The 27,017-nt window shown below is 41.6% G+C and overlaps 1 protein-coding gene across 7 annotated transcripts in view; it reads right to left on the bottom strand.

The window, feature by feature from the left end:
- Window positions 1–3,029: 3,029 nt before the first annotated feature.
- The window catches only part of tasp1 (taspase, threonine aspartase, 1), a 174,854-nt gene continuing 150,866 nt past the window's right edge, over window positions 3,030–27,017 (bottom strand). For 2 of the 7 annotated variants that reach the window (XM_070889833.1, XM_070889837.1), the window contains 4 exons: window positions 24,875–24,985; window positions 15,551–15,624; window positions 8,065–8,097; window positions 3,030–5,678 (listed from right to left, as the gene is read on the bottom strand). In XM_070889833.1, coding sequence (XP_070745934.1) covers window positions 5,586–5,678; window positions 8,065–8,097; window positions 15,551–15,624; window positions 24,875–24,985 — 311 coding nt within the window. In that variant the 3' untranslated portion in view covers window positions 3,030–5,585. Of the gene's footprint in view, window positions 5,679–8,064; window positions 8,098–15,550; window positions 15,625–23,880; window positions 24,208–24,874; window positions 24,986–27,017 lie in introns of those variants that run through there. The other 5 variants (XM_070889836.1, XM_070889840.1, XM_070889835.1 and 2 more) reach the window with 4 other exon arrangements.

Below are 27,017 nucleotides of genomic sequence, written 5' to 3'. Positions count from 1 at the left end.
AGTGACCAAGCTTGCATGACTGTTTAAAAGCATGAAGTCTGTTCAAACTCAATATAAAGGATCAACATGTCAGATGTATTCACTGGATGTCAAAATTTGATTGCTGGTGCAGCCTGCCCACATTTAGGGTTAGGGTTAGCTGTCTGGTATAACCCAATGCTAGCTCCAGTTGTGTAACCAAAGTATTTAAATGTATAATTGGCACTCACTAGGCCGAACAGGGCAGCAACTCCAACATTTTTGACGTCATCCACAATTGTTTTGAGCTGGTTCACCCGCGGTGAATGGCTATTATCCTGACGTGGAGTATTTCCTATCAACATTATCTGAATGAAAAAAAAAGTGGGGAGGTAAAAGAGGAGGTTCATCTTCAGTAACTGCTCTAAGTAACATTGGATATTCAAGCCATTTAGATGAGGGGAAACCTATGTTCACAAGAGACCCTTCATCACATCAGATTTAATGGCTGAAACGTGTATCCAAATTGTCTCAGCTGCTGATGGAGATACCATTGGAAGGATTGTTGAGTTATTAATAAAAGACCCAGAGGGCAGACAGGAAAGTGTCAGAAAGAAAATGTCCTTACTGTCCAGGAGGGACTCCCAGTCTCGGCTCCCTCATCACTGGCAGACACTCCACTGAGCAAATTGTATTTGATGTTTTTTGGGGAATTGACAACCAAGTTTGTTAGATGTTCCAGTGGAGAAAAGCTATGCACTTATCTTTATAGTTTCCCACTCCCAGAAGCCAGGGAATGATTTTTCTCAGGAATGGCCAAGGATATACAGAAATTCCTACTCAGATGGGCCATAGAAAAAGTCCCCTCCGGCCAAATAAACACTGGGTTTTATTCCACTCCTTTGATGCAACACAGATTTTTTAATCAAGTCTGGACCTTAGGCCTTGAATTCCTTTGATCTGGCAGAGAAAATCAAAATCATCACCCTTCCACAAATCATTTAGGTAATAAACTTGGGCAACTGGCTTGCAGCAATTGACCTCCAAAGGGCCTTACTTCCATATAGCAATTAGAGTATCCTACATCAAATATTTTAAGATTTCGGCATTATCAAGTTACACTTGTAATACAATACAACCTGTTAATCCATTTTATAACGACCCGCGTGAAACAAAAATCATGTTCTTCCACGAGGTGATAATGTTCGGTCGATGTTACCTTGTTACTGATCCACCAACCAGTGGAAACAACCTTTCATTACTTACCCGCTCAAAACCTTCCAGAATTTTGAGAACCTCCATCAGATTCCCTCAAAATTCCAGTGAAAAGTGCACTAGTTTTTCATGCCTTTCTTCAAACACTTTCCTGTCTGCCCTCTGGGTCTTTTATTAATAACTCAACAATCCTTCCAATGGTATCTCCATCAGCAGCTGAGACAATTTGGATACACGTTTCAGCCATTAAATCTGATGTGATGAAGGGTCTCTTGTGAACATAGGTTTCCCCTCATCTAAATGGCTTTTTCTGTCGGTGCACCTTCCTTGCACTGTGAGAGTCATGGCGGCCCTTTAAGGGGAGGGCGCACTGCCACGGCTGCCATGTTTTCTTTTTTACCGGCCGACTTTCCAAGCAGCTGGACAATTATGGTCCCAAGTTTGGCTGGGCCGCCAACAGGCAGCCTGGCATTCCCTCTTGGGTGCCAGGCCGCTGACCCAGTCGAAACCCTCCTGATGGCCGATAATCGCAGTTTCTCTCCCCTTTAAATGAGGGGAGAGACGTGGTGACGCACATGCGCACTGACGTCAGCACCGCTCTGCCCCCCGACTCAGCGGAGACTCTGTCCCACCCTCACACCGCATTTCCACGGCCATTATGACCGACTTCCGGTCCGCTCCAAAAAAATTGCCAAAGAGCTGAAAATGGATCAAGAGTCTGCCTCATCTGGTAAAAACACATAGAAAATGGTAGGTGTGCCAGGTTTCCGGCGGGGGTGAATTTCTACCCCAAAGACTCAATGTTTCAGGTTGATGACTTTTCATTGTTGGATTACCCATCATAGCTTTGATCATCCTAATTCGTGAAAGATCAATCACCATTGTACAAGGCTCCCTTCTAGCCTGGACCCTTATTTCTGTTTCTGATCTGCTATAGCACGAGACCAGTTTACTACTGATTATGTCAGCACACTTGTTGTTACTTCCCAATTACAAATACAAGGAGGTCATTCAGCCAATCTAGCTCAGCCTTCCATAGAAACTTAGAACCTTCCCCTTTTCCACCTTGGTGTCCAACTGCCTCTTGAATCACTCCTGTTTTTGACTCACTACTTTATACGCAAGACCATTTCATGTACTGATCACTCTGTGAAGCGCATCCTCACATCAGTCCTGAACTTGCTATTATCAGTTTGTGTGTATGTCTTCCTTGTCCTGCAGTGGCAGTTTATCTTGAAACAGTGCTCACAATTAAACTTTTTATTAATTCATATCTAGCATACTTCTATAAGGTTTTCCTGCATACTCAATTTAAAATATCACATCACTCATCATCTTCTGAGACTGAAGAGTCCAAGCTTTTCCAAAGTGTCCTCATAGTGACAGAAGGGATCACCCTTGTGGCCCTTCTCTGTATGGGGTGACTGGGCATCCAGAGTTGAATCTTGCAGATGAATGGATATTCTGGAGTTCTGTTTGATTACCTTTGGGTATCAAGGACTATTGAAGCAGAGATAACATTTAGTGGGACAGAATCCATGAAGGGGGGATTGTGCATAGTTGGTGGAAAGAACAGTCATGACAGGCCAAATAGCCTTGTCTTGCTCCCAGCTTTTATGTTCTTAAGCAGTCATATCCGGAATCATGATTTAGGTTCCTAAATAATTGAAAAACACATTCCAAATAAGGTAAATACAAGAACTGATATTTTGTTGTTCTTTAACAAATATATTTTCCAAATAACTGATCAATTATACACTGCAAAGTGTTATTACGAGGCACACCTGAGCAGTTACTTCAGACATAATACTGGCACTGCTCAAAAAGTAGAAGCGAGGGCATTTAAACTAGCCTTTTATTGTAATTTCTTAACAGACAACAACTTCCCTTTGACTACAAGTCTTTGTGCACACTCAAATCTTTCCTGTATTGTTAAATTTACAAACATATATACACACAATTGGTTACATTTTGAAAATGAGAGAAATCTTTTTTCGCGAAAATTTTTATTAAAGGATAGAATACAAAACATTAGCATAATATTTTGTAATTATCAATTAAAAGCACCTTTGCAAGCTCTTCATTTAGCCCTGGCAGTTTACATATAATATATAGTGGAATTAATACAGTGCAACATCAATTCTCATAAGATCAAACCTTGCTCAAGATAGAGTTACATATACAAAACTATTTACTTTTCCTGCATACTCAATTTAAAATATCACATCTAAGCTCAACGGTAAAATATCTAAATTTACAAACTATAACATTAGCCCATGGTCACTGAAAATCAAATTTCTTATTCTCCTCCCATCACCACAATTTGGGTTTCCGTGGCTGTAAATCAAAGTTCAACACTTTGAACCATTTCATTAACAAATGAAAAAGGACCACTCATTGGTTTTACTAATGGTTAGGGAGGTATTGAATTCCTTTAGTCAGGGAGGTATTAAAGACCTTTAGTCTGGGAGGTATTAAAGACCTTTAGTCCTTTGTAGTTTTCTATAACACATTTAAAATGCAATAATAGACTGGCACTTCAAAACAGACTTCAAACTGCCATCAATCTGTTTTTATAAAAGTTTGATATTGCTTCAAATGCAGTTTTGAGGCACACCTTTTAACTCAGAATCCTGAAATTCATGGTATAAGGAGTCACCAGATGTAGTGACAAACTTTTGACAATACCTTTTAAAAAATCTGTATGGGAGAGAATGGGAAAAACAGGAACATTGCCATATAATAGTAATAATTTGAGAAACGTTTCACATTACAAAGATATCGCAATTTAGTTCCTAAAAATGTATAATCTATTTTCAACTATTATACTCTAACTTATTCACCGCCACGATTGTCCTGGATCCACAAATTTAAAAAAAGACTACCTTGGGTTTAATACATCAGACAGAGTCAAACGTCAACATTCCAAATTCATGAGGAATTCATTGGCTGAGCTGCTAAGCTCTCCTACCAACTACAGTAAAGTATTGCAGAACTACAGAAAACGTTGATTATAAATAGGAGATTCATTATCACAATTTGTTGCAAAGAAGCTCCACTGTAGAACACAGTAATATCTCTTGCCACAAACGCAATGGATGCCGGAAAATAAACTGGCATCGCAGACAAGATCATTTTAATTGCTCCACCATTGGCGACCATGCCTTCAGCTGCCAAGGTCTTAAGCCCTGGAATTCCCTCCCTAAACCACTCTGCTTCTCTCGCCTCGTTTGAGATGCTCCTTAAAACCTATCTCTTTGACCAAGCTTTGGTCACCTGTCCTAATATCTCCTTATGTGGCTGAGTGTCAAATATTGTTTAATAACGCTCCTGTGAAGCACTTTGGAAAGTTTTACTACGTTAAAGGCGCTGTATAAATACAAATTATTGTTGTAGACAGATCCAGCACATCAGGTGCTCCTGTTCAAACAAAGCTACCTAAATGGGCTAAAGCAGCAGAATCAAGCATCTGCACACACTCGCGTTTGTTGAAGAAAAATGTGAAAGAAGCACTATTTTACAGGATATCATGATGCAGTCAATTTGACTTCAGTGTATACCTAATGACTGTTAATTGTATACAATTTAAAATAAAAATAAAAACATTTAGGATCTACACCCATTGCACCGAGTTCTGTTAAATGTGTAATTTTACTATTTATGTCTTAAGCATATCATTTTCACCTACATTACACGTCACCATATTTTCAGCCAAAATTGCCGATGAATTCAGGATCATGTCCTGCATGATAGTACTAATAGCACAAGGTTAAGTTTCACATTTAGATCATTTAATGCCAAGTTTAACACATTACAACATACTGATGCGCACACAATCACATCTATTATAGTTTCCTCTGTAAATGTTAAATGAATATACCTGATCAAACCTCAAATTGACTAGCAGCTCTAAAGGCGGTACATGTGGTATTAACTACATAACCTTATGAAGTGAACCCAATAATATTGAAGTCATAAACACCTAATAGCTACTAAATTTAGGTCAGATAGAGCATATAGATATAGCATGGTCCTGAATCTCTTGATGGAAAATATGGAATGCAATACATTGAGTAAAACTCGTCAACTGCGAAGAAGGGTTCTTTCACATTAAGTATTTTTGGGAGACTGTATAGTCACAAATAAGATAATTATTTCACAACAAACAGGATGAACACTCCAGGGAAGTCAACTACAATCATCTTCATTTTAAGCAGAGAGATGATATGCTCAGAACAAAGCAGCACTTACTAGCATAACCAGGATAAAGTACAAAGTGCAATTCTTATTATTGTACCAAAAAAGATAAAACTCTCAATATCCTTTACATAATTAAAATATACAAAATACACTATAGCTGGGTAGTCCATCTGAGGCTGTGCACGGTGCCATTTTACAAAAGTCAAGCATGTTCAGTTTATAGGGCTTCGAAGCCTGCAAACACCACCTTCGATTGCCAACGACTGCCCTGCCACAGCTCCTGGTGGAAGCCTTGAAATGTGAGTCTGTGAATAAACATATTGACCACTTTAAGATTCCAGAAAAACACAGCTGTACAATAGGTTGTTTGGCATGCAGTGGAATCAAGTGCTGCCTCAATTACTGACTCATAATCTAAAAAATAAACTGCAATATTTGCACTTGCAATTAACTCTATTATAACCAGTACGCATTTCCCCAGAATTCCAGCATCTCTCTACTGTTTGGCTGGAAGAAAAGAAGTGAGAAGTGCTGAGGAACACATTCGAGTTATTAAAGACTATGACGACATAAATTGGTTGGGTGAATATACATTTTGCTGGCAGCAATGTTGACAAACTATTGAATCTTTCCTCCTCCTCCTTTCTCACCCCATGGCGGGGGGGACTCAGTTATCATTGGGGCCAAGACAGAAAAATTATTACACTTAGTACTGAATGGGTCGCAACATGATGTTCAATGCAAACTAAATCTGCAAACCTTCCATTCAGATCCTTTGATGCTACAGTACAGGGCTAACTCATAGGATCTGTGTATATTATTCAAATGGATATTATATTCTGAAGTTTTGGATGTTGTTTTTCTCCAGTGTTAAGCTATTGTTATACTGGTAAAGAAAGAAGAACTTGCACTTCAATCGTGCCTTTCAACACCTCAGGATGTCTCAAAGCTCTACAGCGAATTAAGTACTTTTTTTTTGAAGATTTGCACACAGCAAGATCCCACAAACAGCAAGGTGATAATAACCGGTTAATCTGTTTAAGTGATGTTAGTTGATGATAAAATTAAAAAAGGATTAGATACTGTCCCGTTGGATAGGTTATTTGAGATGGGAGGATTAGGAGGCTTGCATATAAAATACACAGGCAAGGAGTTAGATTAGATGCTTGGAAGTACAGTACTGTATTTCTTTTCAGAATCACTGCCTCTTGGAACTGTTTACGAAAGCATGTAGCGAGTATGGATTCCCTACAGTCCTTCAAAAGGAAGCTAGACAAGTTTTTGAGAGAGCACATTTCCTGCTAAAAGTAGTTATGTTGCAGGGTAGCTGGAAATAAAAAGATTTAAGAGTTACTGCAGCCTTATGGCGTTTTGTTTGTCTTTGAGGGTCAGAGAGGAACTGGCAAGAGTTTTCCACAGATGGCTTCTTTTTTTTTTGCCTCTCCCAGAAAACTGTGTAAGGTGTGGGTAAATGGTTACATGTGCCTGTACTCTGTGGATAGGCTGAGCTTGATAGACCAGATGCTCTAATCCCACCCCTCTTTATGTATATTCATAACCCCTTATCACTGGGATTTTCTATAGGAGCCTATTAAAAATCTTTCCTAGAATTCTGAGGCATTTAGCATTTGTGTGAGGATATTTGCAATTCCTCAGCACACTTTTCAAAAGATACATTAATTGCCTAGTCACAAAGATTAACAATCTTCAATTTTGTCTGCCAGCAATTCCAGCATTGGATTAATTACAGTAAGCCTGATCAGCTTATTGCAATGGAAAGGTTTTAATCAGTTCAAAGGAAAACTGAAATGCCAGGGTTTGAAGATCAAAAAAAAACTATTGTAAAACAATTGCTTTAAACTGTTGCACACATTACAAAAAATATAACAAAGGCAGGGGGGTGGGTTACTTTGGAGTACTAAAACAAACATACAGGACAAATAACAGCATTATATTTAAGCAATAGGAAATGACTAGCATATGTGTCGATGTATGGAAAGGAGTAGTTGACCAAGCTAGTACTAGATCTGGCTCGAGGTAATGTCAAATGCCAAAACATATCACTAGCATGGTGAACTTGGAGTTCACTATTGCATTTGGTCAACGGATTGCAAACAGAAGTGCAATAAATACTGATTTATATTTGAAAGAACATTTGCATTGGCAGCACACAAAGGGAATAATAAAAATTCCAAATGAATATTCTGTATTATACATTTAGGGATTTCACAATACTGATTGTCGTCAACAGTGATGATACTATTTCATCAGTGAACTAATAGAAGTCAAATAGGGCATTCTCATTGTACTACAAGAAATTCTGCTTTAATGGCAAGGATTTCTCTCCAACTTTATTATGATAAACAAACTCAACATAACAAAAATGGTGACAAGCTGAGAACTGTAGACATTACAGCTGAAGAAGCATAACTAAATAAGGATTAATGACATAACCGTAAGCAGATGCCTGACCTGATTTATTACTTCAAAATGCCCACGTGTGCACACAGAACAAAACATCCAGTCCAGGAAACCAGAGGGTTTCTATTATTTTAAAATCTAATAAATATGACAATTGATCAGAAGAATAAACAACAAGGAGTGAACTGAAAGCCCGGACAGATCTGCCATTTATCCATGATAGGGGGAGGAGAGGAAACAAAATACACAAAACTTGAATTTATATCTAACCTTTGATATTGTAAAGTCACCATGGGACATGTTCTGAGGGAAGAAGGAAAACAAGTAAAATTGATAAAAGGGCGAACAGAATAAACATTAAGCCAAGGTGCAAGAGTTAACTGAAAGCCTGCTCTGAAAAATGGGGTTTGAGAAGTTTTTAAAGTGGAGGGAGAAGAAAGAAAAAGAACCAAAACAACCTGCTGAAGGATCAGAAAATAGTGCTTGCAAGGGGGATGGGAATTTTTAAAAATGGAGGACAGGGGAGAAAGAGGGAAACAAACTCAGATGGAAACTGATGACCATACCCAGGCCTGAGGGTTATTCTTTGGCACAAGACACAGAAAACTAGGGGGGAGAAATCGGGTGCCTTTGCGCCTCCTTTTAGCACTAACGAGGCGCAAATGACTTTACGACTGGGCGCGCCGCTGACATCGACTCACGCCGTATTCGGCAGGAGTTTTGCGGCAATATTACGGCGTTGCTCCCCGATCTCCTGTGCCCAGAGATCGTGACAGCATCGCCGTGTGCATTGCCCCAGACCCGAAATTGACTTCCGTCCCCTGCAGCAGCGCCGGGCGAAAGCATCGACAGCTGCAGGAGGTGTGCATCGGGCGGCCGGCCGCCACGGGGATGATGATTAAAGGCGAGGTGGCCAAGGTAAGTAAAAAAAAACCTTACCTTTCTTGTTGCTGTTTTTTTTTGCGGGGTCCTGCCAGCGATCATTCAGCCCGGCACTCCGTTCAAGTGCCGGGCTGATCGCACGGACTTCCTTGGTGGTTGCCTGCAGCGATAGCCCTTCCCTTTAATGGAGGTGTAATGTCCTTACACACTACTATAAATTCACACGAGGCACATTCTGCAGACAAGGTCACTCTGTGACCGGCACCTTTATTCACAGGACCAAGATGTGATGACTCTGCGTGGGACCTCCCTTTATATACCTGGATGACCAGGTGAGGAGTGTCTCCCATAAGTTCACCCCCTGTGGTCAAGGTGTGCATTTCTTAGGTGTATACAGTATGCAGTGTTGTTATGAAGGTTACAGTTACATGAAGGTTACATACATGACAGGAGCGAGGGAGCTATTGAACGTGGCAGCGCTGCATGGCCCTGTGTGCTGGAGTTTCTGCCCTGCCTGCTGCCATTATCACTCCACTTTTTGCACTTTTGCTCCTTCACTGATGGAAGTGGAGTGCTTGATTTACCGCTCCACTTCCTTCTTAGAGCGCAAAAGGCGAACTTTTTAAAGTTTGAAATTGTTAGCACCTGGCGCTAACGTTTCAAACTTTTAAAAAATTAGCTCCCCAAACAGGGCAATAGTGAATTTCTTCCCCATAGTTCTTTTAAAGCACAGTGAAGGAGCAAAAGTGTAAAAAGGAAAGCACTAATGAAATAGTCCACATTTCCAGTGAATTTATTTCATTCAACTAATGAATATTACTGGAAGGTGCAGAACTCTTCTCAAGCATGTACTTAAATATTATACATGAATTGTAAAATAAATGTAGTATGTAAATTAGGTTACTGTATAGTGCTAAAAATGTACTGAGAAAAAAATAACTTGTGCAACACACTACTGTTCAAAGTGTTTTTATTTTACTGAAATTCCAATAGTGTTTAACTAGCAAAAGAACAGATGGGCAAAAATTGGAAGAACACATCGAAAGCAGAATCTGCATCTGTAGAGATCAGGTCAGCAGTTTTTGCTTTGTTCCTGCACCAGGTTTAAGTCTATTATATTTTGATACTGGCAATATCATCTCCAGTCATTTCCATAAGCCACAAAAAAGCCGCTTTCATCACCACTGATCAAGATAACAGATGTTGGCAAAAAAAAACTTCCAAAAACCAACATAAAGAGGCACTAGGGTAAGCAGATGAAAGCTTTTTAAAAATCATTAGTTCATTACTTAGTGACAATACACAATGGAGACCTTGAGCAACTCACTGCAAAATAAAATATTTGCACATACGTAAAGTAGTTTTAAATGACAGGAGGGACAAAATTCTGCTTTAAACAGATCATATTCTTTTAATAACCTGTTTTAAACATGTAACAGAAGTTAGTTATATTGGTTTCAAACATCTTTATTCTGACTACTTATTAGATTTTTTACAACTATATTTAATTTAGGAATAAACACAACCCACTTCCCCCCAGCCCCTCGCGTGGAAAAACAAACTACCAAAGACCAGCACAAACCACTAGGGTCATCCACAAGCCACTAATATTTGTATATGAATTGCTGCAATTCATTGTATATTGCAATGTACATCACACACTGTATCCAAAAACATTAATAATTTCCAAGATTACTTCCGAGCAAAAAATAAAGTGAAACAATATAAAACAAAAGGCTGTTTCATAAATCTATGGATTCTAACAATGACTGTTGGAAAAAATGTACTGACAGATATATAAATAAACTACAGTAAGCTCATCTGATGTAGTAAGTTTCTAACATTTAGGAGAACCGACCAGAATGTGTAGTATCACACTCTTTTAAAACGTTGTGAGCAAGTTCTGGTGTGCACAGAGGATGATACACAAGGCAGAATTGATGTAATCTATTGTTACATGATTATGTCAACCATTGCTGCACGAATAGTTACAGCTAGTCTGAAGTGGTCCAACAACTTGTATTGTGAATCTCTCCAATATGTTGAATGTGCAAACTCAATTCAGATCAGATCCCCAAACCATAAACACTACATTTTCGGCGAAAACAGCAGTTTTATGCCAAAATTACCGTTTTCGCTGCGCTACCATTTTTAGGCCTAACTTTTGGCCTTTACATCGGTAAAGTCGGCATTGCACGAGGATTCGTGGTGCAAACCGCGAGTTTCGGCAACTTTAGTCCGAGGCCTTGGGAGGAGGAAAAACAACAAAAAAAAAATTGCAAAAATCATTCACAAAACATTCAAAAAGCCCTCACCTACTAAATCGCTGAAAAATAATTTAAAAATAAAAACTTTAACTTATCTTTTTGCAGGTCTTCATTCTTATCGCTGCTGGCAGGGCTGCACTGACAGGTTTGACCCTGTCGGTATTCTGGAAGTGGCGTAAGGGTTGGGAGAGTGCCGAAAGTGTGACGCAAATGCAATCTGCAGTGTTGCACGTCGGCGCACCTCTCCCCGGCGGTATGTGGAAGTGCCGCCGCAAAGAGGTGCCCGAGGATCCTGCCAAGCGGGTTTTCAGCGCGAGGGTCAAATCACAGCGAAAACCCGGTCGCAAAATCGGCGAAAATCCAGCCCGATAAATCATGAAATGTCAATTGATATCTGTGAACTGGCATACCTAGGAAAGGAAAAACTGATACGAGCATTATAATATAAAAACATAAGAACATAAGAAATATGAGCAGGAGTAGGCCATACAGCCCCTCAAGCCTGCTCCGCCATTCAATAAATTATGGCTGATCTGATCATGGACTCAGCTCCACTTCCCTCCCCCGCTCCCCATAATCCCTTAATCGTTTAAGAAACTGTCTATTTCTGTCTTAAATTTATTCAATGTCCCAGCTTCCACAGCTCTCCGAGGCATCGAATTCCACAGATTTACAACCCTCAGAGAAGAAATTTCCCCTCATCTCAGTTTTAAATGGGCGGCCACTTATTCTAAGATCATGCCCTCTAGTTCTAGTCTCCCCCATCATTGGAAACATCCTCTCTGCATCCACCTTGTCAAGCTCCCTCATAATCTTATACGTTTCGATAAGATCACCTCTCATTCTTCTGAATTCCAATGAGTAGAGGTCCAACCTACTCAACCTTTCCTCATAAGTCAACCCCCTCATCCCCGGAATCAACCTAGTGAACCTTCTCTGAACTGCCTCCAAAGCAAGTATATCCTTTCGTAAATATGGAAACCAAAATTGCACACAGTATTCCAGGTGTGGCCTCACCAATACTCTGGAAAGCTGTAGAAAGACTTCCCTGCTTTTATATTCCATCCCCTTTGCAATAAAGGCCAAGATCCCATTGGCCTTCCTGATCACTTGCTGTACCTGTATACTATCCTTTTGTGTTTCATGCACAAGTATCCCCAGGTCCCGCCGTACTGCAGCACTTTGCAATCTTTCTCCATTTAAATAATAACTTGCTCTTTGAGTTTTTCTGCCAAAGTACATGACCTCACACTTTCCAACATTATACTCCATCTGCCAAATTTTTGCCCACTCACTTAGCCTGTTTATGTCCTTTTGCAGATTTTTGTGTGTCCTCACACATTGCTTTTCCTCCCATCTTTCTATCATTAGCAAACTTGGCTACATTACACTCAGTCCCTTCTTCCAAGTCGTTAATATAGATTATAAATAGTTGGGGTCCCAGCACTGATCCCTGCGGCACTCCACTAGTTACTGATTGCCAACCCGAGAATGAACCATTTATCCCGACTCTCTGTTATCCCAGGATATGGGCTATAGAAAATCATGATCTTGTAATATGATGTGCCAATCACCATGAACATCATGACTCTCTACACACAGGGTTACTTATGAGACAATCACTAAGCAAGCTGGCTCAACCAAAACACAGCAATCCAGGATATTGGAGTAACAACATGCAGCATTACAGAATACCAGGAAATACATCTAATCCACTATTCCCAACAATACAAAATTACAAAGTAGCAGTCAGATACAAATCATCTTTCATTGTCTAGACCCACACATGAAAAACAGTCACTTAGGCAATATACTGGAGGGGCTGCTAGCACACTTGAAACTGCATAACACCAAGAAAACGTCTTGCAATGATCCAAGTCTATAACAAAATTCAAAAGTGGAGTCCTGTTATTTGGAAACCAGCCTGCATGCTTGCATGATGTCATATAAACTTCCATTCCTGCATTGCTGCTGGGCCTGGCAAGAAAATGCAAGTACCTTGGATTTCTTAAAAATATTAAAATAGCATCAAGAGCGCAGCAGCTGCCAAATAATACCGTTCTTATGCCAAAACCTGGTGCCGCAATCTGAAATCATCTAAATTTGCTACCAATGAACCAAGAAAACATCCCTCAATTATAAGGTTGGGCAGTTCCACTTACCTATGCTGACAGGACAAGTTTCATCTGTTCTTGGTAGAATCGTGCAGTCCACAAACAAAAAATGCTGCCCATGCTCCAACCACTTTCCAGTTTCCCACCCACTGCTTTACCTCTTATTTAACTGCACCACAGCTTCTTTACCAGGGCAAAAACATTGCAAATAAAGTGAACAACCCAAAAATTGCTTTTTCTGTGCACGGATTATGAATTTCCCTCACTAAGAGAGAAACAATGGAGCAGGTACGTAGAGATGGCCAAAATTTAGATTACCATTTTATAGAGCCACAGAAAATTTGGCTCTGGATTCAGGTTGGCAGTTCATAATGGTTTTACTGCTGATGCTTCAAAATTGATCTTGGTCAAGATCACTGTTTCAGGTAGATTAGATTAAACATGGCTCAATTTAGAAAAGGACCTTTTGGTGATATTTATGACAAATAGTTGTAATTTAAATTAATTTGAATCCTGTTTGCAATTAATATGGGGTACATGAGGGGTTATACTAATTGCTTACTTTTAAACTGAATCATGTTTACATATGTCAACAGCCATAAAACTAAATTTAATTTAAACTTAAAAAAAAATCTTTTAATTACATAGGATGCTCTGACAGGGTTGGGAGTTGTAGCTTTGATTACCATTTCCAGATGCCTATGCTCACAGGGCAAGTTTAATCAGTTCTTAAACAGGTATCTGGTCCTCCAGGGGAACTGGCTGATGTCTTTGTTGTTCAGGGCTAGCTTATACTGTACAATCACATGGTCCACCCAAAATGTTCTTAAAAAGGAAATTACCCCTGTGAAATTTCCTGCTTTTCTAAACAACCTATGTGGTCGACAAAGATTTAAAATAAGATTTTCATTGAAATGGATCACTTAATTTTCCTATTTTCATAGCTTGTGTATTTTCAGATTGGTATTTCTGTATTAATATTGCAGTATATAGTTATTATATATTTTTTAGGTTAAGTAAAGCATGAAGCTGTGGAGAAGTTGGTGTTTTTTTTAATGAATCTGGCCTTTAAAAATATCGAATACGTGAAAAGAAATACTAGGTTAATAAAAATGAAGTAATGTTGAATTGGTAAGTGGAAAGAAAATTGTTTCAAAGTGAGTAAATAAAGACAAGCAGCAACATCTGTTGTGCAAACACAATTAGATGAAAATGTCTAGTGTGAGACTCTAAACTTTTTCAGCATAGATCAATGAATCAGATTTTAAACTGCATGTTGAAGCAAAAATAGGCAAAAAATAAGGATATACAAAATCTGGTTGAAAAGGCAGCATGAAATCATAGCTGTTCAACTGTACAGCCAAAAAAAGATGACCCAAGGATAGATGGTGGTGGGCTATTTCCTTCATTAAATAAGTTCCCAGTTAGAGGAGAAGGCCTGAATACAGGTATTCCAGCATTTATAAACTGAACTGCTGTGCAGTTCTAACTTTTGGGTCAATTGGAGAAAGCAGATATCCTAGGAATAACTGCAGGGATGACTTGGAACAGGTCAGAATTTTGCCAAGAACAAAAACAAGCCAATAAATGGGGTGAAAATAAAACCAGAAACAATCTTCTCAACAACATGTCATATAATGTTTACCCCAATAAGGCAGTGGTTGTTAAACCTAATTTAAAATGGCAAATACTAACATGCCAGCTTTGCTGACAGATTATTTTTGATCAAACTTGTCAACTACAACCCCACTCCTTCTCCATCCCTAGTATTTGTGGTTACTTGCTGAAAAACATTTGTGGCCAGACTCAAAGTGGGGGTGGTGAAGAGGGATTAGTCTCGTAAAGGAAGGTCAAAAGCGTAATTTAAAATTGAAGTGAGAAGAGCAGCTGCGTCTGTCAGGCCTTCAACAATACCAGCTGCAGAATTTGTGGGCAATATGGAAACAATGTACACCAGATGTCAAAGAATGGAAGAGAAGCTGCTCAGCAAGCAGCCAACGTACCATGCCTTTAATGTCCAAGTGTCACCTCTGTTACTGAGCCACATTTCCCACATAGAATAAAACTGTTAAAGTCTAATATAAATTAATGCTGACTTTTTGAACACCACTCTGCATATTTAGAGACTCAACACAAAAAGTCTTCCATTTGTTGCTTTGAAGTATGTTGAAGAATGAAAGGTGAATGAACAATTTGTGATTTAGTAATAGAAAACAATCTTCAGGGGATGCTCTACACTTCAAAGCTACTGCAAAATATACATTTCTGTGAAATCCCACATACATTTTAAGTGAGGCAACGCATGATCTGCATTAATTGGAAAAAAAAACATTCTCCTCACATCTGCGTTAAAACATATTTTGGATAGGCATCAGTAAAACACATAACTGAAAAAAGAGAGACTGCCTCCATAAAATTAAAATTAACATTAGAAAGAAGACATTTACTAAAAAGGTACATAGTTTTAAGCTACCAGTGCGGACTTACACTTACCTTAGCTTTGCCATCTTGAGTCGACATGTATCCAACACACATACTCTCAGTGGTATGACTCCATAAAAACTCAACTGTGTAGGAACAATTTTTAAAATATGACATAGCAAAATGGAATACACTTACAGAAACAGCCATTCAGTAACAAAGGATAGCTAGAAATATTAACATTAAACGAAAAAGGGGTTAACTTTCAACATTTCAGCAGTAATTTCACATGCTTTGATGGCATGCTATTGCAAAACAAATCTGATCTATTTTTCTTCTAACAATCCAAATTTCACAATGTTTCATGAAAGAGAGGCTTTTGTGTTTTTAAAAAAAAACAAAACCAAAACAAAAAAAAAGGCATATAACTAATTAAAGCTAGATATGTTTATCATTATTTTCCTGCTTTCTAATCTGGTGTAACATACGGCATGAATTTTTGTATTGGCTATTCAAACAAAAACATCCCTTACATAAAAACTATAGTAAAGGGCTGTTAAAATAATAAGTTTCCACCCATATGGTAATCTAGAACATCACTTTTCTTATGATTAAAAGATAATCTTCAGTATAATTTAATCTTGGGTGAAGGAACAAAAGAAAAATATTTAATTCTCTTTTTCCTTTCTTCAGAATCTCCCAAAAACATCTACAACTGAGAACTGCTGCATGGCTCTGTAAATATTACTTGGAAGTGTGCATAGGAGAAACTGGAGCTGATCTGACTGCTGACTGTACTTCGCTTCCAATAAGTCCATTTAGCACCTCCCTTAGTTTAGAATTCATAAAGATCAAATCTGAGTTCTAGCACAAGTTCTTAGCATGTTGGTCATTAAGTTGCCTTGTGAAGAACAAACTTAAATTACTTTCCCTTCTGTAACATTACAAAATAAAAATAAAGAAAATAATCAAGTCCCTCTTAACAATGTTAGATGTTATGGTGGTCAGAAGATCGGCCAATTCAGGCTTCTTGCACATTTCCGATTTTAAATCGCTCCACCATTGACGACCGTGCCTTCAACTGAACTAAGCTCTGGAATTCACTCCCTAACCCTCTCCACCTCTCTCTCCTTTAAGATGCTCCTTAAAACCTACCTCTTTCACCAAGCTTTTGGTAACCTGTCCTAATATCTGCTTATGTGGCTTGGGGCTAGAAATTGCAGTGGGCGGTATTGGCCATTTTGGGCGATAACTGGGTCGGCAAGAAATTGCCCAGCTGAGTTACGCTGGCGGTTTTGAGATACCACTGGGGAGCTGATCACCGGCGTGCACCGTCCACAGATCGCCATGGCGTGATATTTGGCGCAGTGGTGACCCGTAGGTAAGTATTAAAAAAACCACCCACAAGAATCAGCGGAGCTGGGCGGTAGGTGAGTAGCTCTGCAAGAAAAAAGGTAATTGGTTTTTTTACTCATCATTTTAAAATTCTGTTGTGGTGATTTAAGTTCAAAGGGTCCTGAGAATGTTTTTATGATTTTTAATGTTATATTTTTTGAAAAAGTATTTTGTGTTTTTCTCTGCCGAGATCCAACCCGCAGCCTTGGGGTAAATTTTTAGTAATTTATTAATTATCGCCCATTTTCTAATTGACCCTAAATTCCACTTTTTTTGCCAAGAATCGGGGTGCAACACCCATTTTTTTTTTTCTTCGCTGGGCGGATTTTTTTTTCTTTTGGAAAGTTTTCACCGGCGATAATCTTGGGAATCTTAGCGGTCTTTTGGGTGGCAATCGGGCACTGGCGTGTAAGGAAATTCTAGCCCAACGTGCCAAATTTTGTTTGATAACTGCTCCTGTGAAGCAGCTTGGGACATTTTACTACATTAAAGGCGCTATATAAATGCAAGGGGCCCAAAATTCATGGACATACCGCCCCCAAAAATGCGATTTGGGTGAAAAAACACCGACATACCACTCGGCATGCACACTTTCCACCGTGCAGAACCGCCACATGCCACTCAAAATGTCCAATTTTCATGGCATTCTGCCGACATAGCACCGGAGCTGCATACTGTCCTGGAAAGGTGGTTTTACACGATGTTAAGTGGGCGGTTGTGTTCGGAGCCGCCATTTTGAAATCGGGAACAGTCAGCTAAAGCAGTACCTCAGTATTTCTAAGGTGAACAGTGACTTTACAGTGTGATTTACAGTGGGAAAGGTATTTTTATTGGTACTGAGTAACTTAAGATCAAAAGGTATTTTAGTTATTTTTTTTTTATTGAAAAATATTCTGGAGATTTAAAAAGAATGGGGCCTGTACTGTCTCAGCCTGTATTGCTAACAACCTGTCTAATGGAGGATCCAGATGTGGGAAGGTTTATTGAGCAGAGCTATCAGGGTAATAGAGGGCATCGCAGACTGATGAGAAGGAGGAGGAGACCTTACCCCCAAAGGATTTTCAGGAAGAAGCACTCATACTTGGATCTGACCGATCGACAGTGTGTTCGAAGGATGCGCTTCGAAAAGAGGTGATCAATGAGATTTGCCAGCTCATTCAAATAGACCTGCAGCCCAGTACCACCAACATTACTGTACTTTCTGTCGAGATGAAAGTGACTGTGGCACTTTCCTTTTATGCCAGTGGCTCTTTTCAGGCATCAGCTGGGGACATATGCTGTATTTCTCAGTACGCTAATCATCGGTGCATTCGACAGCTAACCGAAGCACTATAGGCACGCCGGATGGAATTTATAAACTTCCCAATGATTAGGGAGGTACAGAGTAACAGGACTTTGGGATTTGCACGCAGTGCTGGCTTCCCCAACGTGCAGGGTGCGGTTGACTGTACCCATATTGCCCTGCAAGCACCATTACAGGAGGCGGAGGTGTACCGAAACCATAAGCTCCCTCAATGTGCAGCTCGTATGCGATCATACTAAGCGTATAATGGCAGTGAATGCCAACTTTCCAGGGAGCATCCATGATGCGCACATCTTGAGTGAGAGCACCGTGTCTGACCTGTTGAAGTCTGAACCACAAGGTAAATGCTGGTTGCTGGGGGACAAAGGATACAGCCTCGCCAATTGGCTTGACCCCCCCGTGGAACCCTCAGACAGAAGCCGAGCAACGATATAATAAGAGCCACACGTAATATTATCAAAAAGACAATTGGAGTGCTGAAGCAGCGCTTGGACCATCGGGAGGCAGACTGCAATACCACCCTGAGCAAGTTGCTCAGTTCACAATGGTGTGCTGCATGTTGCATAATTTAGCAGTCATGCGGGGACAGGAATTGCCACAGGGGACTGTGGGACCACCTGAGGAGAGAGTGTAGGCGACGGAGGAAGATGAAGAAAATGAAGGGGAGCTTCCAGATGAACCATGGCACCACAACCCCCACCACCCCCAACAGCATAGCGGAGGGCACGCTGAGCGTATGCCACTGCAAAATTGTTATGTCAGCAGCTCACAAATGAACGTTTTGCTTGAATGTGGAGAGCTGTTTTTTGGGACCCTGATGACTGTTACCCCAAAAGTTTGACACTGAACAAGAGTACTTAAATTCAATTCAAATATTTATGTAAAAATTTAAAAAATATACAACAATTTTAAAAATTATAACGATAAAATTGTAACAAAACTTTTAACAACTTGAATAAACTTTTAAAAATCAAACTTGAATTATTAAATGAACAAGTACAAGAAAAGACCCTTTGCTGTCCTCGACCACGTGCTACACCACCCTTGGGACTATTCGCCTCTTTCTTACTCCCGCCCTTCTCTTTCCCACTGTCGCTGAGCCCGGACTTCCCCGTAGTGATACCAAACTGGCGTGCAGCACCGCACCCCGAGTGCTGTTGCTGTCGTTGGGGGTCAGACATTGCAGGCGCAATAAATGGGGCCTCAGGAGAAGCTCGTGATGTGGAAGGTACGGCTTCAGGGCTGGAAGATGCTGTCAGCTCCCCACCCTCAGGTGCTGTCGACCTGATTACTATGGCACGGGAAGATTCCGCGCCATGTCCTGATCCCGTCGATTGCCGCATGGTTTCGATGGAGTTGGCGGTTCGCTCCGCAACACAGTGATCATATGCGACATATCCTCCGACTGTCGCTCTGACAGAGCCATGATGTTTGCGGCCATCGTAGCCAGGGCCTTGAGCAGCTCTCAACTTATGTCGACGCTGGCCTGTGACAAAGACGCACCACGTCCTAGTACACGGCTCTCTGTCATGTAGCAACCGGCCTTTTCTGCACCGACCTCCATGGCTGCGGCAAAGGCGCTGCAACGCTGGAGGTGCGGTGTGTTGCTGCACACCACTTGGTCCCGCAGAATCAGAGGAACAATCCCCTGAATACTGACTCGGTGGTGGAGGATGTTCCAGTTGGCCCACATGGAACTGGTGTATCCTCCTCTGTCTCTACCCCCACCTCCACTGGCTCCAGGATCAGCGACTCTTCCTCTTCATCATCTCTGCCAGTGGTGAAGTCGGGAGAGGGCTGGGTGACGCCAGAGGTGGAGGTAGTGGATCTCTCGTCTGGTCTCTCTGTGGAGGTGTGGTCTGAATCATCCGAGTCTGGAAGTACAAAACAACATTTAAAAATGCTTGGCACCAGGAGAGGGGTCAGGATTACATGAGTACATAGTACAGTGACTTAGCGCAGTCTTACTTAAATGTCCACCACTGCTGCATTACATATCGCAGACAGACAATACATATATGCATTGCGTTACATGCCCCCAACATTCCAGTACATCACGAGGCATACACACACACACACACACACACACAAAAACACTGCCTTGATCCTCGTCATTACCTGAAAGAAACATAGAAACATAGAAAATAGGTGCAGGAGTAGGCCATTCGGCCCTTCGAGCCTTCACCACCATTCAATATGATCATGGCTGATCATGCAACTTCAACACCCCATTCCTACTTTCTCTCCATACCCCTTGATCCCTTTAGCCATAAGGGCCACATCGAACTCCCTTTTAAATATATCGAACGAACTGGCCTCAACAACTTTCTGTGGTAGAGAATTCCATAGGTTCACAATTCTCTAGAGTGAAGAAGTTTCTCCTCATCTCAGTCCTAAATGGCTTACCCCTGGTCCTTGGACTGTGACCCCTGGTTCTGGACTTCCCCAACATTGGCAACATTCTTCCTGCATCTAATCTGTCCAATCACGTTAGAATTTTATATATTTCTATGAGATCCCCTCTCATTCTTCTAAATTCCAGTGAATATAAAACTAGTTGATCCAATCTTTCTTCATATGTCAGTCCTGCCATTCCGGGAATCAACTCTGGCGAACCTACGCTGCACTCCCTCAATAGCAAGAATGTCCATCCTCAGATTAGGAGACGAAAACTGTACACAATATTCAAGGTGTGGCCTCACCAAGGCCCTGCACAACTGCAGTAAGGCCTCCCTGCTCCTATACTCAATTCCTCTCACTATGAAGGCCAACATGCCATTTGCCTTCTTCACCTCCTGCTGTACCTACATGCCAACTTTCAATGACTGATGTACCATGAAACCCAGGTCTTGTTGCACCTCCCTGTTTCCTAATCTGTCACCATTCAGATAATATTCTGCCTTCCTGTTTTTGCCACCAAAGTGGATAACCTCACATTTATCCACATTATACTGTATCTGCCATGCATTTGCCCACTCACCTAACTTGTCCAAGTCAACCCTGCAGCCTCTTAGCATCCTCCTCACTGCTCACACTGCCACCCAGCTTAGTGTCATCTGCAAACTTGGAGATATTACATACAATTCCTTCATCTAAATCATTATTGTATATATTAAATAGCTGGGGTCCCAGCACTGAACCTTGCGGTACCCCACTAGTCACTGCCTGCCATTCTGAAAAGGACCCGTTTATTCCTATTCTTTGCTTCCTGTTTGCCAAACACTTCTCTATCCATAGAAACATAGAAACATAGAAAATAGGTGCAGGAGTAGGCCATTCGGCCCTTCTAGCCTGCACCGCCATTCAATGAGTTCATGGCTGAACATTCAACTTCAGTACCCCATTCCTGCTTTCTCGCCATACCCCTTGATCCCCCTAGCAGTAAGGACCTCATCTAACTCCTTTTTGAATATATTTAGTGAATTGGCCTCAACAACTTTCTGTGGTAGAGAATTCCACAGGTTCACCACTCTCTGGGTGAAGAAGTTCCTCCGCATCTCGGTCCTAAATGGCTTACCCCTTATCCTTAGACTGTGACCCCTGGTTCTGGACTTCCCCAACATTGGGAACATTCTTCCTGCATCTAACCTGTCTAACCCCGTCAGAATTTTATATGTTTCTATGAGGTCCCCTCTCATTCTTCTGAACTCCAGTGAATACAAGCCCAGTTGATCCAGTCTTTCTTGATAGGTCAGTCCCGCCATCCCGGGAATCAGTCTGGTGAACCTTCGCTGCACTCCCTCAATAGCAAGAATGTCCTTCCTCAGGTTAGGAGACCAAAACTGTGCACAATACTCCAGGTGTGGCCTCACCAAGGCCCTGTACAATTGTAGTAACACCTCCCTGCCCCTGTACTCAAATCCCCTTGCTATGAAGGCCAACATGCCATTTGCTTTCTTAACCGCCTGCTGCACCTGCATGCCAACCTTCAATGACTGATGTACCATGACACCCAGGTCTCTTTGCACCTCCCCTTTTCCTAATCTGTCACCATTCAGATAATAGTCTGTCTCTCTGTTTTTACCACCAAAGTGGATAACCTCACATTTATCCACATTATACTTCATCTGCCATGCATTTGCCCACTCACCTAACCTATCCAAGTCGCTCTGCAGCCTCACAGCATCCTCCTCGCAGCTCACACTGCCACCCAACTTAGTGTCATCCGCAAATTTGGAGATACTACATTTAATCCCCTCATCTAAATCATTAATGTACAGTGTAAACAGCTGGGGCCCCAGCACAGAACCTTGCGGTACCCCACTAGTCACTGCCTGCCATTCTGAAAAGTACCCATTTACTCCTACTCTTTGCTTCCTGTCTGACAACCAGTTCTCAATCCATGTCAGTACACTACCCCCAATCCCATGTGCTCTAACTTTGCACATCAATCTCTTGTGTGGGACCTTGTCGAACGCCTTCTGAAAGTCCAAATATACCACATCAACTGGTTCTCCCTTATCCACTCTACTGGAAACATCCTCAAAAAATTCCAGAAGATTTGTCAAGCATGATTTCCCTTTCACAAATCCATGCTGACTTGGACCTATCATGTCACCTCTTTCCAAATGCACTGCTATGACATCCTTAATAATTGATTCCATCATTTTACCCACTACCGATGTCAGGCTGACCGGTCTATAATTCCCTGTTTTCTCTCTCCCTCCTTTTTTAAAAAGTGGGGTTACATTGGCTACCCTCCACTCCATAGGAACTGATCCAGAGTCAATGGAATGTTGGAAAATGACTGTCAACGCATCCACTATTTCCAAGGCCACCTCCTTAAGTACTCTGGGATGCAGTCCATCAGGCCCTGGGGATTTATCGGCCTTCAATCCCATCAATTTCCCCAACACAATTTCCCGGCTAATAAGGATTTCCCTCAGTTCCTCCTCCTTACTAGACCCCCCGACCCCTTTTATAACCGGAAGGTTGTTCGTGTCCTCCTTCGTGAATACCGAACCAAAGTACTTGTTCAATTGGTCCGCCATTTCTTTGTTCCCCGTTATGACTTCCCCTGATTCTGACTGCAGGGGACCTACATTTGTCTTTACTAACCTTTTTCTCTTTACATATCTATAGAAACTTTTGTAATCCGTCTTAATGTTCCCTGCAAGCTTCTTCTCATACTCCATTTTCCCTGCCCTAATCAAACCCTTTGTCCTCCTCTGCTGAGTTCTAAATTTCTCCCAGTCCCCAGGTTCGCTGCTATTTCTGGCCAATTTGTATGCCACTTCCTTGGCTTTAATACTATCCCTGATTTCCCTTGATAGCCACGGTTGAGCCACCTTCCCTTTTTTATTTCTATGCCAGACAGGAATGTACAATTGTTGTAGTTCATCCATGCGGTCTCTAAATGTCTGCCATGTCAGTACATTACTCCCAATACCAGGTGCTTTAACTTTGCACACAAATCTCTTGCGTGGGACCTTGTCGAAAGCACAAATACATCGCCGTAACCTCAAGATAAATAACATCATCCATGTGACACTGAATCTACATTTACATGGTACATGGCACATGGGGTCTGCATAAATAAAATCATTACTTACTCTTGCTATCTTCACCAGGTCGTTCCACCTCTTATGGCATCTTTCCCCGGTCCTGTACCATGGTACTTGTGGAGGACACCGCCTCCCCGATCTCGTCCCACTCCTTTGTGGGGGGCGGGGGAGGGGGGGACCGGGGAGCTTTCCAGGACCACCCTTCGTTATGTCGGAGTACCTCTCTGTAATATTCTCGAGAAGGGCAGGTAACTCTGTCTCGTCGAAGGTGAGCGTCCTCAACCTCCCGTCCTTTGACATTCCTGTGCTTCTACTTTATTTTTTAACATTTCCATTATATTTACGTTATGATTTTTGCTTTGTAAAATATGTCTTATTATTGTTCAAACTGTAGAATTATTATTTGTTATGAGTATCTTTTAACTTTGGAATGTGTTTTTGAAGTAACTGACCGTCGACTAGCTTGCTGTTCCTTCTCACTCACTCTCCTGTGACCCGTTACTCCCAAAATTGAGGGTAAAACGCTTCTGGGGAAAAAGAAAAAATTGCGCACACGAAGTTCAGTGCCGCACCATTCATCGAAAAGAAAGTCGATCTGGATCGACTACTATGTTATCTACCGCCCGCTGCAGACCGCTGAAAAAGAATTGACCAATTTTGTCCTTTTCGGTCTCGACGGTATGCCGGTGGTTTGAAACGTCGCACCACTGGCATCCCGCCGAGAAATGGACGGACCTTATGTAATGACCAATTTCGGGCCCAAGTTGTTGTAATGTATTTATTTTTGCACAATGCTAGCTTTCTGGTGCCACATTTAAAAGGTTTCAAAAAATTAAGCTAAAGAATGTGTGTGAAAAAATGGAGATCAAAGAATCACTAATGCAAATAATGAAAAATTGTTCATTGATTCAGAAAACGATATGAAAACATGCCACGATTTTTTTTACCCATTGGCCAAAATCACCTGTAACAAGATACCAAAGCAGACAACACAACAGGACATTTTATAAACAGTTGATTTCCAGAAGGTCTTTGTGGTACTATCAAGGCAGACTTAAGTAAAAGATCCAACAGGAAAAATCTGAAAGACTACCTGATTCAGGCACAAACAGGTTCCTTTCTTGATGATGATACTAGGAATCAGCATTATGGAGTGCCTTAATGCAGCAATCATATTGGAAATGTATTGCTTACCGAGAAGGGCTTGAGTATTCAATGATGACTCGGATTCTAGTGAACATCTGCAGCAACGAAGAACTATGACTCCCCCAAGTACAGAGTCTTCACAGGCTAGGAATGGTGAACCTATGAAGAAACCAGGAAAAAAAGTTACTGCAACTGTGCTAACAGAAACCTGCCAATAATTCCAACTTTAAATTTTTTCAAAACTGTATTTATTCCCCATGCAAAATAGTTATCACACCAGCTAGTTTGCACAGCTAAAGGCTGATATCCTATGCACAGACCGAGGTAGACTTAAGTAAACGCAATGGGCTAGAATGTCCTAAAAATCCGGCAGCGCCGGATTGCCGCCCAAAATACTGCTAAGCGTTTAAAATTACCGCGGGTGAAAAATGCGCAAAAAAAATGGACCTTACACCCCGATTCTCGGCGGAAAATGCGATCTTGGACCGGTTCTTAACAAAGTGGGCGGTAATTACTAAAATTTAGATCGAGGCTGCGGGTTCGGCCTCGGAGTGGGGAAACAAAAAATATTTTTTCCAAAAAACAAAATAAAAACAAAATCAGAAAACATTCTCAGGACCCTTTTCAACTTAATCGCTGTAAAAGAATTTTAAAATAATTATTAAAAACCCTTTAAACTTACCTTTTTTTGCAGGGCTACTTGCCTACCGCCCAGCTTCTGCTGCTTTTCGTGGGCGTTTTCTTCTACTTACCGATGGGTCACCATTGAGTCAAAACTCGGGTGGTAGTGGTTTTTGGACGGTGCACACCGGCAGCCTGCTCCCCAGCAGGATTTCGAAACCGCTGGTGGAACTCTCTGGAAATTTCCGCCAGGTGGTTTTCCGCCCAAACCCACGAAACGGGGCGGAGATGCAGTGGAAAATCCAGGCCAATGAAACTACAGAATGACAGATTACCACGTTTTTGTTGTACAAAGGGAAACATTTCCCTTCTTCCAAAAAAAATTCCAGAAAATCCAGAAAGAGCAGGACAATGTTAGATATAAAGGGGCCTAAATTCAGGGTCTCAGAGACCCGTTAATGCCAGTTTGTGGCGGCCATTCCTAAAAATCGAATGGCTGCTGCTTTGGGGTCAACAGGCCGCCCCAATCAAATTTCAGGTCGGGGATTTTTCGGCCTGGACCCCATCCCGCTCAAGTAGATGCACCGCCCAATTAAAATCAAATACTTATCCAGCCATTTCCACCTCGATTCGGAGATTTTCCATTGCGCGGTGCCCCGGCAGGTTTTTCTGCCTGTGCACCCTCTGAAGACTGTGTGTAACCCGGCAGCGTGGCGGCCCTTAAAGGGGAGAGCCCACTGCCGCAATGGAAGAATCTTTGCCGGCCGACAAAATACTGTCCCCGGGTTCGGCCGGGCCGCCAATGGGCAGCGTCGCAACATAAGAACATAAGAATTAGGAATAGGAGTAGGCCATCTAGCCCCTCGAGCCTGCTCCGCCATTCAACAAGATCATGGCTGATCTGGCCGTGGACTTAGCTCCACTTACCCGCCCGTTCCCCGTAACCCTTAATTCCCTTATCGGTTAAAAATCTATCTATCTGTGATTGAATACATTCAATGAGCTAGCCTCAACTGCTTCCTTGGGCAGAGAATTCCACAGATTCACAACCCTCTGGGAGAAGAAATTCCTTCTCAACTCGGTTTTAAATTGGTTCCCCCGTATTTTGAGGCTGTGCCCCCTAGTTCTAGTCTCCCCGACCAGTGGAAACAACCTCTCTGCCTCTATCTTGTCTATCACTTTCATTATTTTAAATGTTTCTATAAGATCACCCCTCAATCCTTCTGAACTCCAACGGGTAAAGACCAGTCTACTCAATCTATCATCATAAGGTAACCCCCTCATCTCCAGAATCAGCCTAGTGAATCGTCTCTGTACCCCCTCCAAAGCGAGTATATCCTTCCTTAAGTAAGGTGACCAAAACTGCACGCAGTACTCCAGGTGTGGCCTCACCAATACCCTGTACAGTTGCAGCAGGACCTCCCTGCTCTTGGGTGCCAGGCCACTGGCTCGGCCGAAACCCTCCCTCTCCTGGTGGTCCAGTGGTCAAAGTTAAAAAATGATCGAATCTCTCCCCTTTAATCGAGGGGAGAGAGCGTGGTGACGCACACGTGCTGTGATGTCACTATGT

Source organism: Pristiophorus japonicus, chromosome 9 (genome assembly GCF_044704955.1).
Source record: "Pristiophorus japonicus isolate sPriJap1 chromosome 9, sPriJap1.hap1, whole genome shotgun sequence".
In the NCBI taxonomy this organism is placed as follows: domain Eukaryota; kingdom Metazoa; phylum Chordata; class Chondrichthyes; family Pristiophoridae; genus Pristiophorus; species Pristiophorus japonicus.
This window is presented reverse-complemented; position numbering and strand designations above follow the sequence as displayed.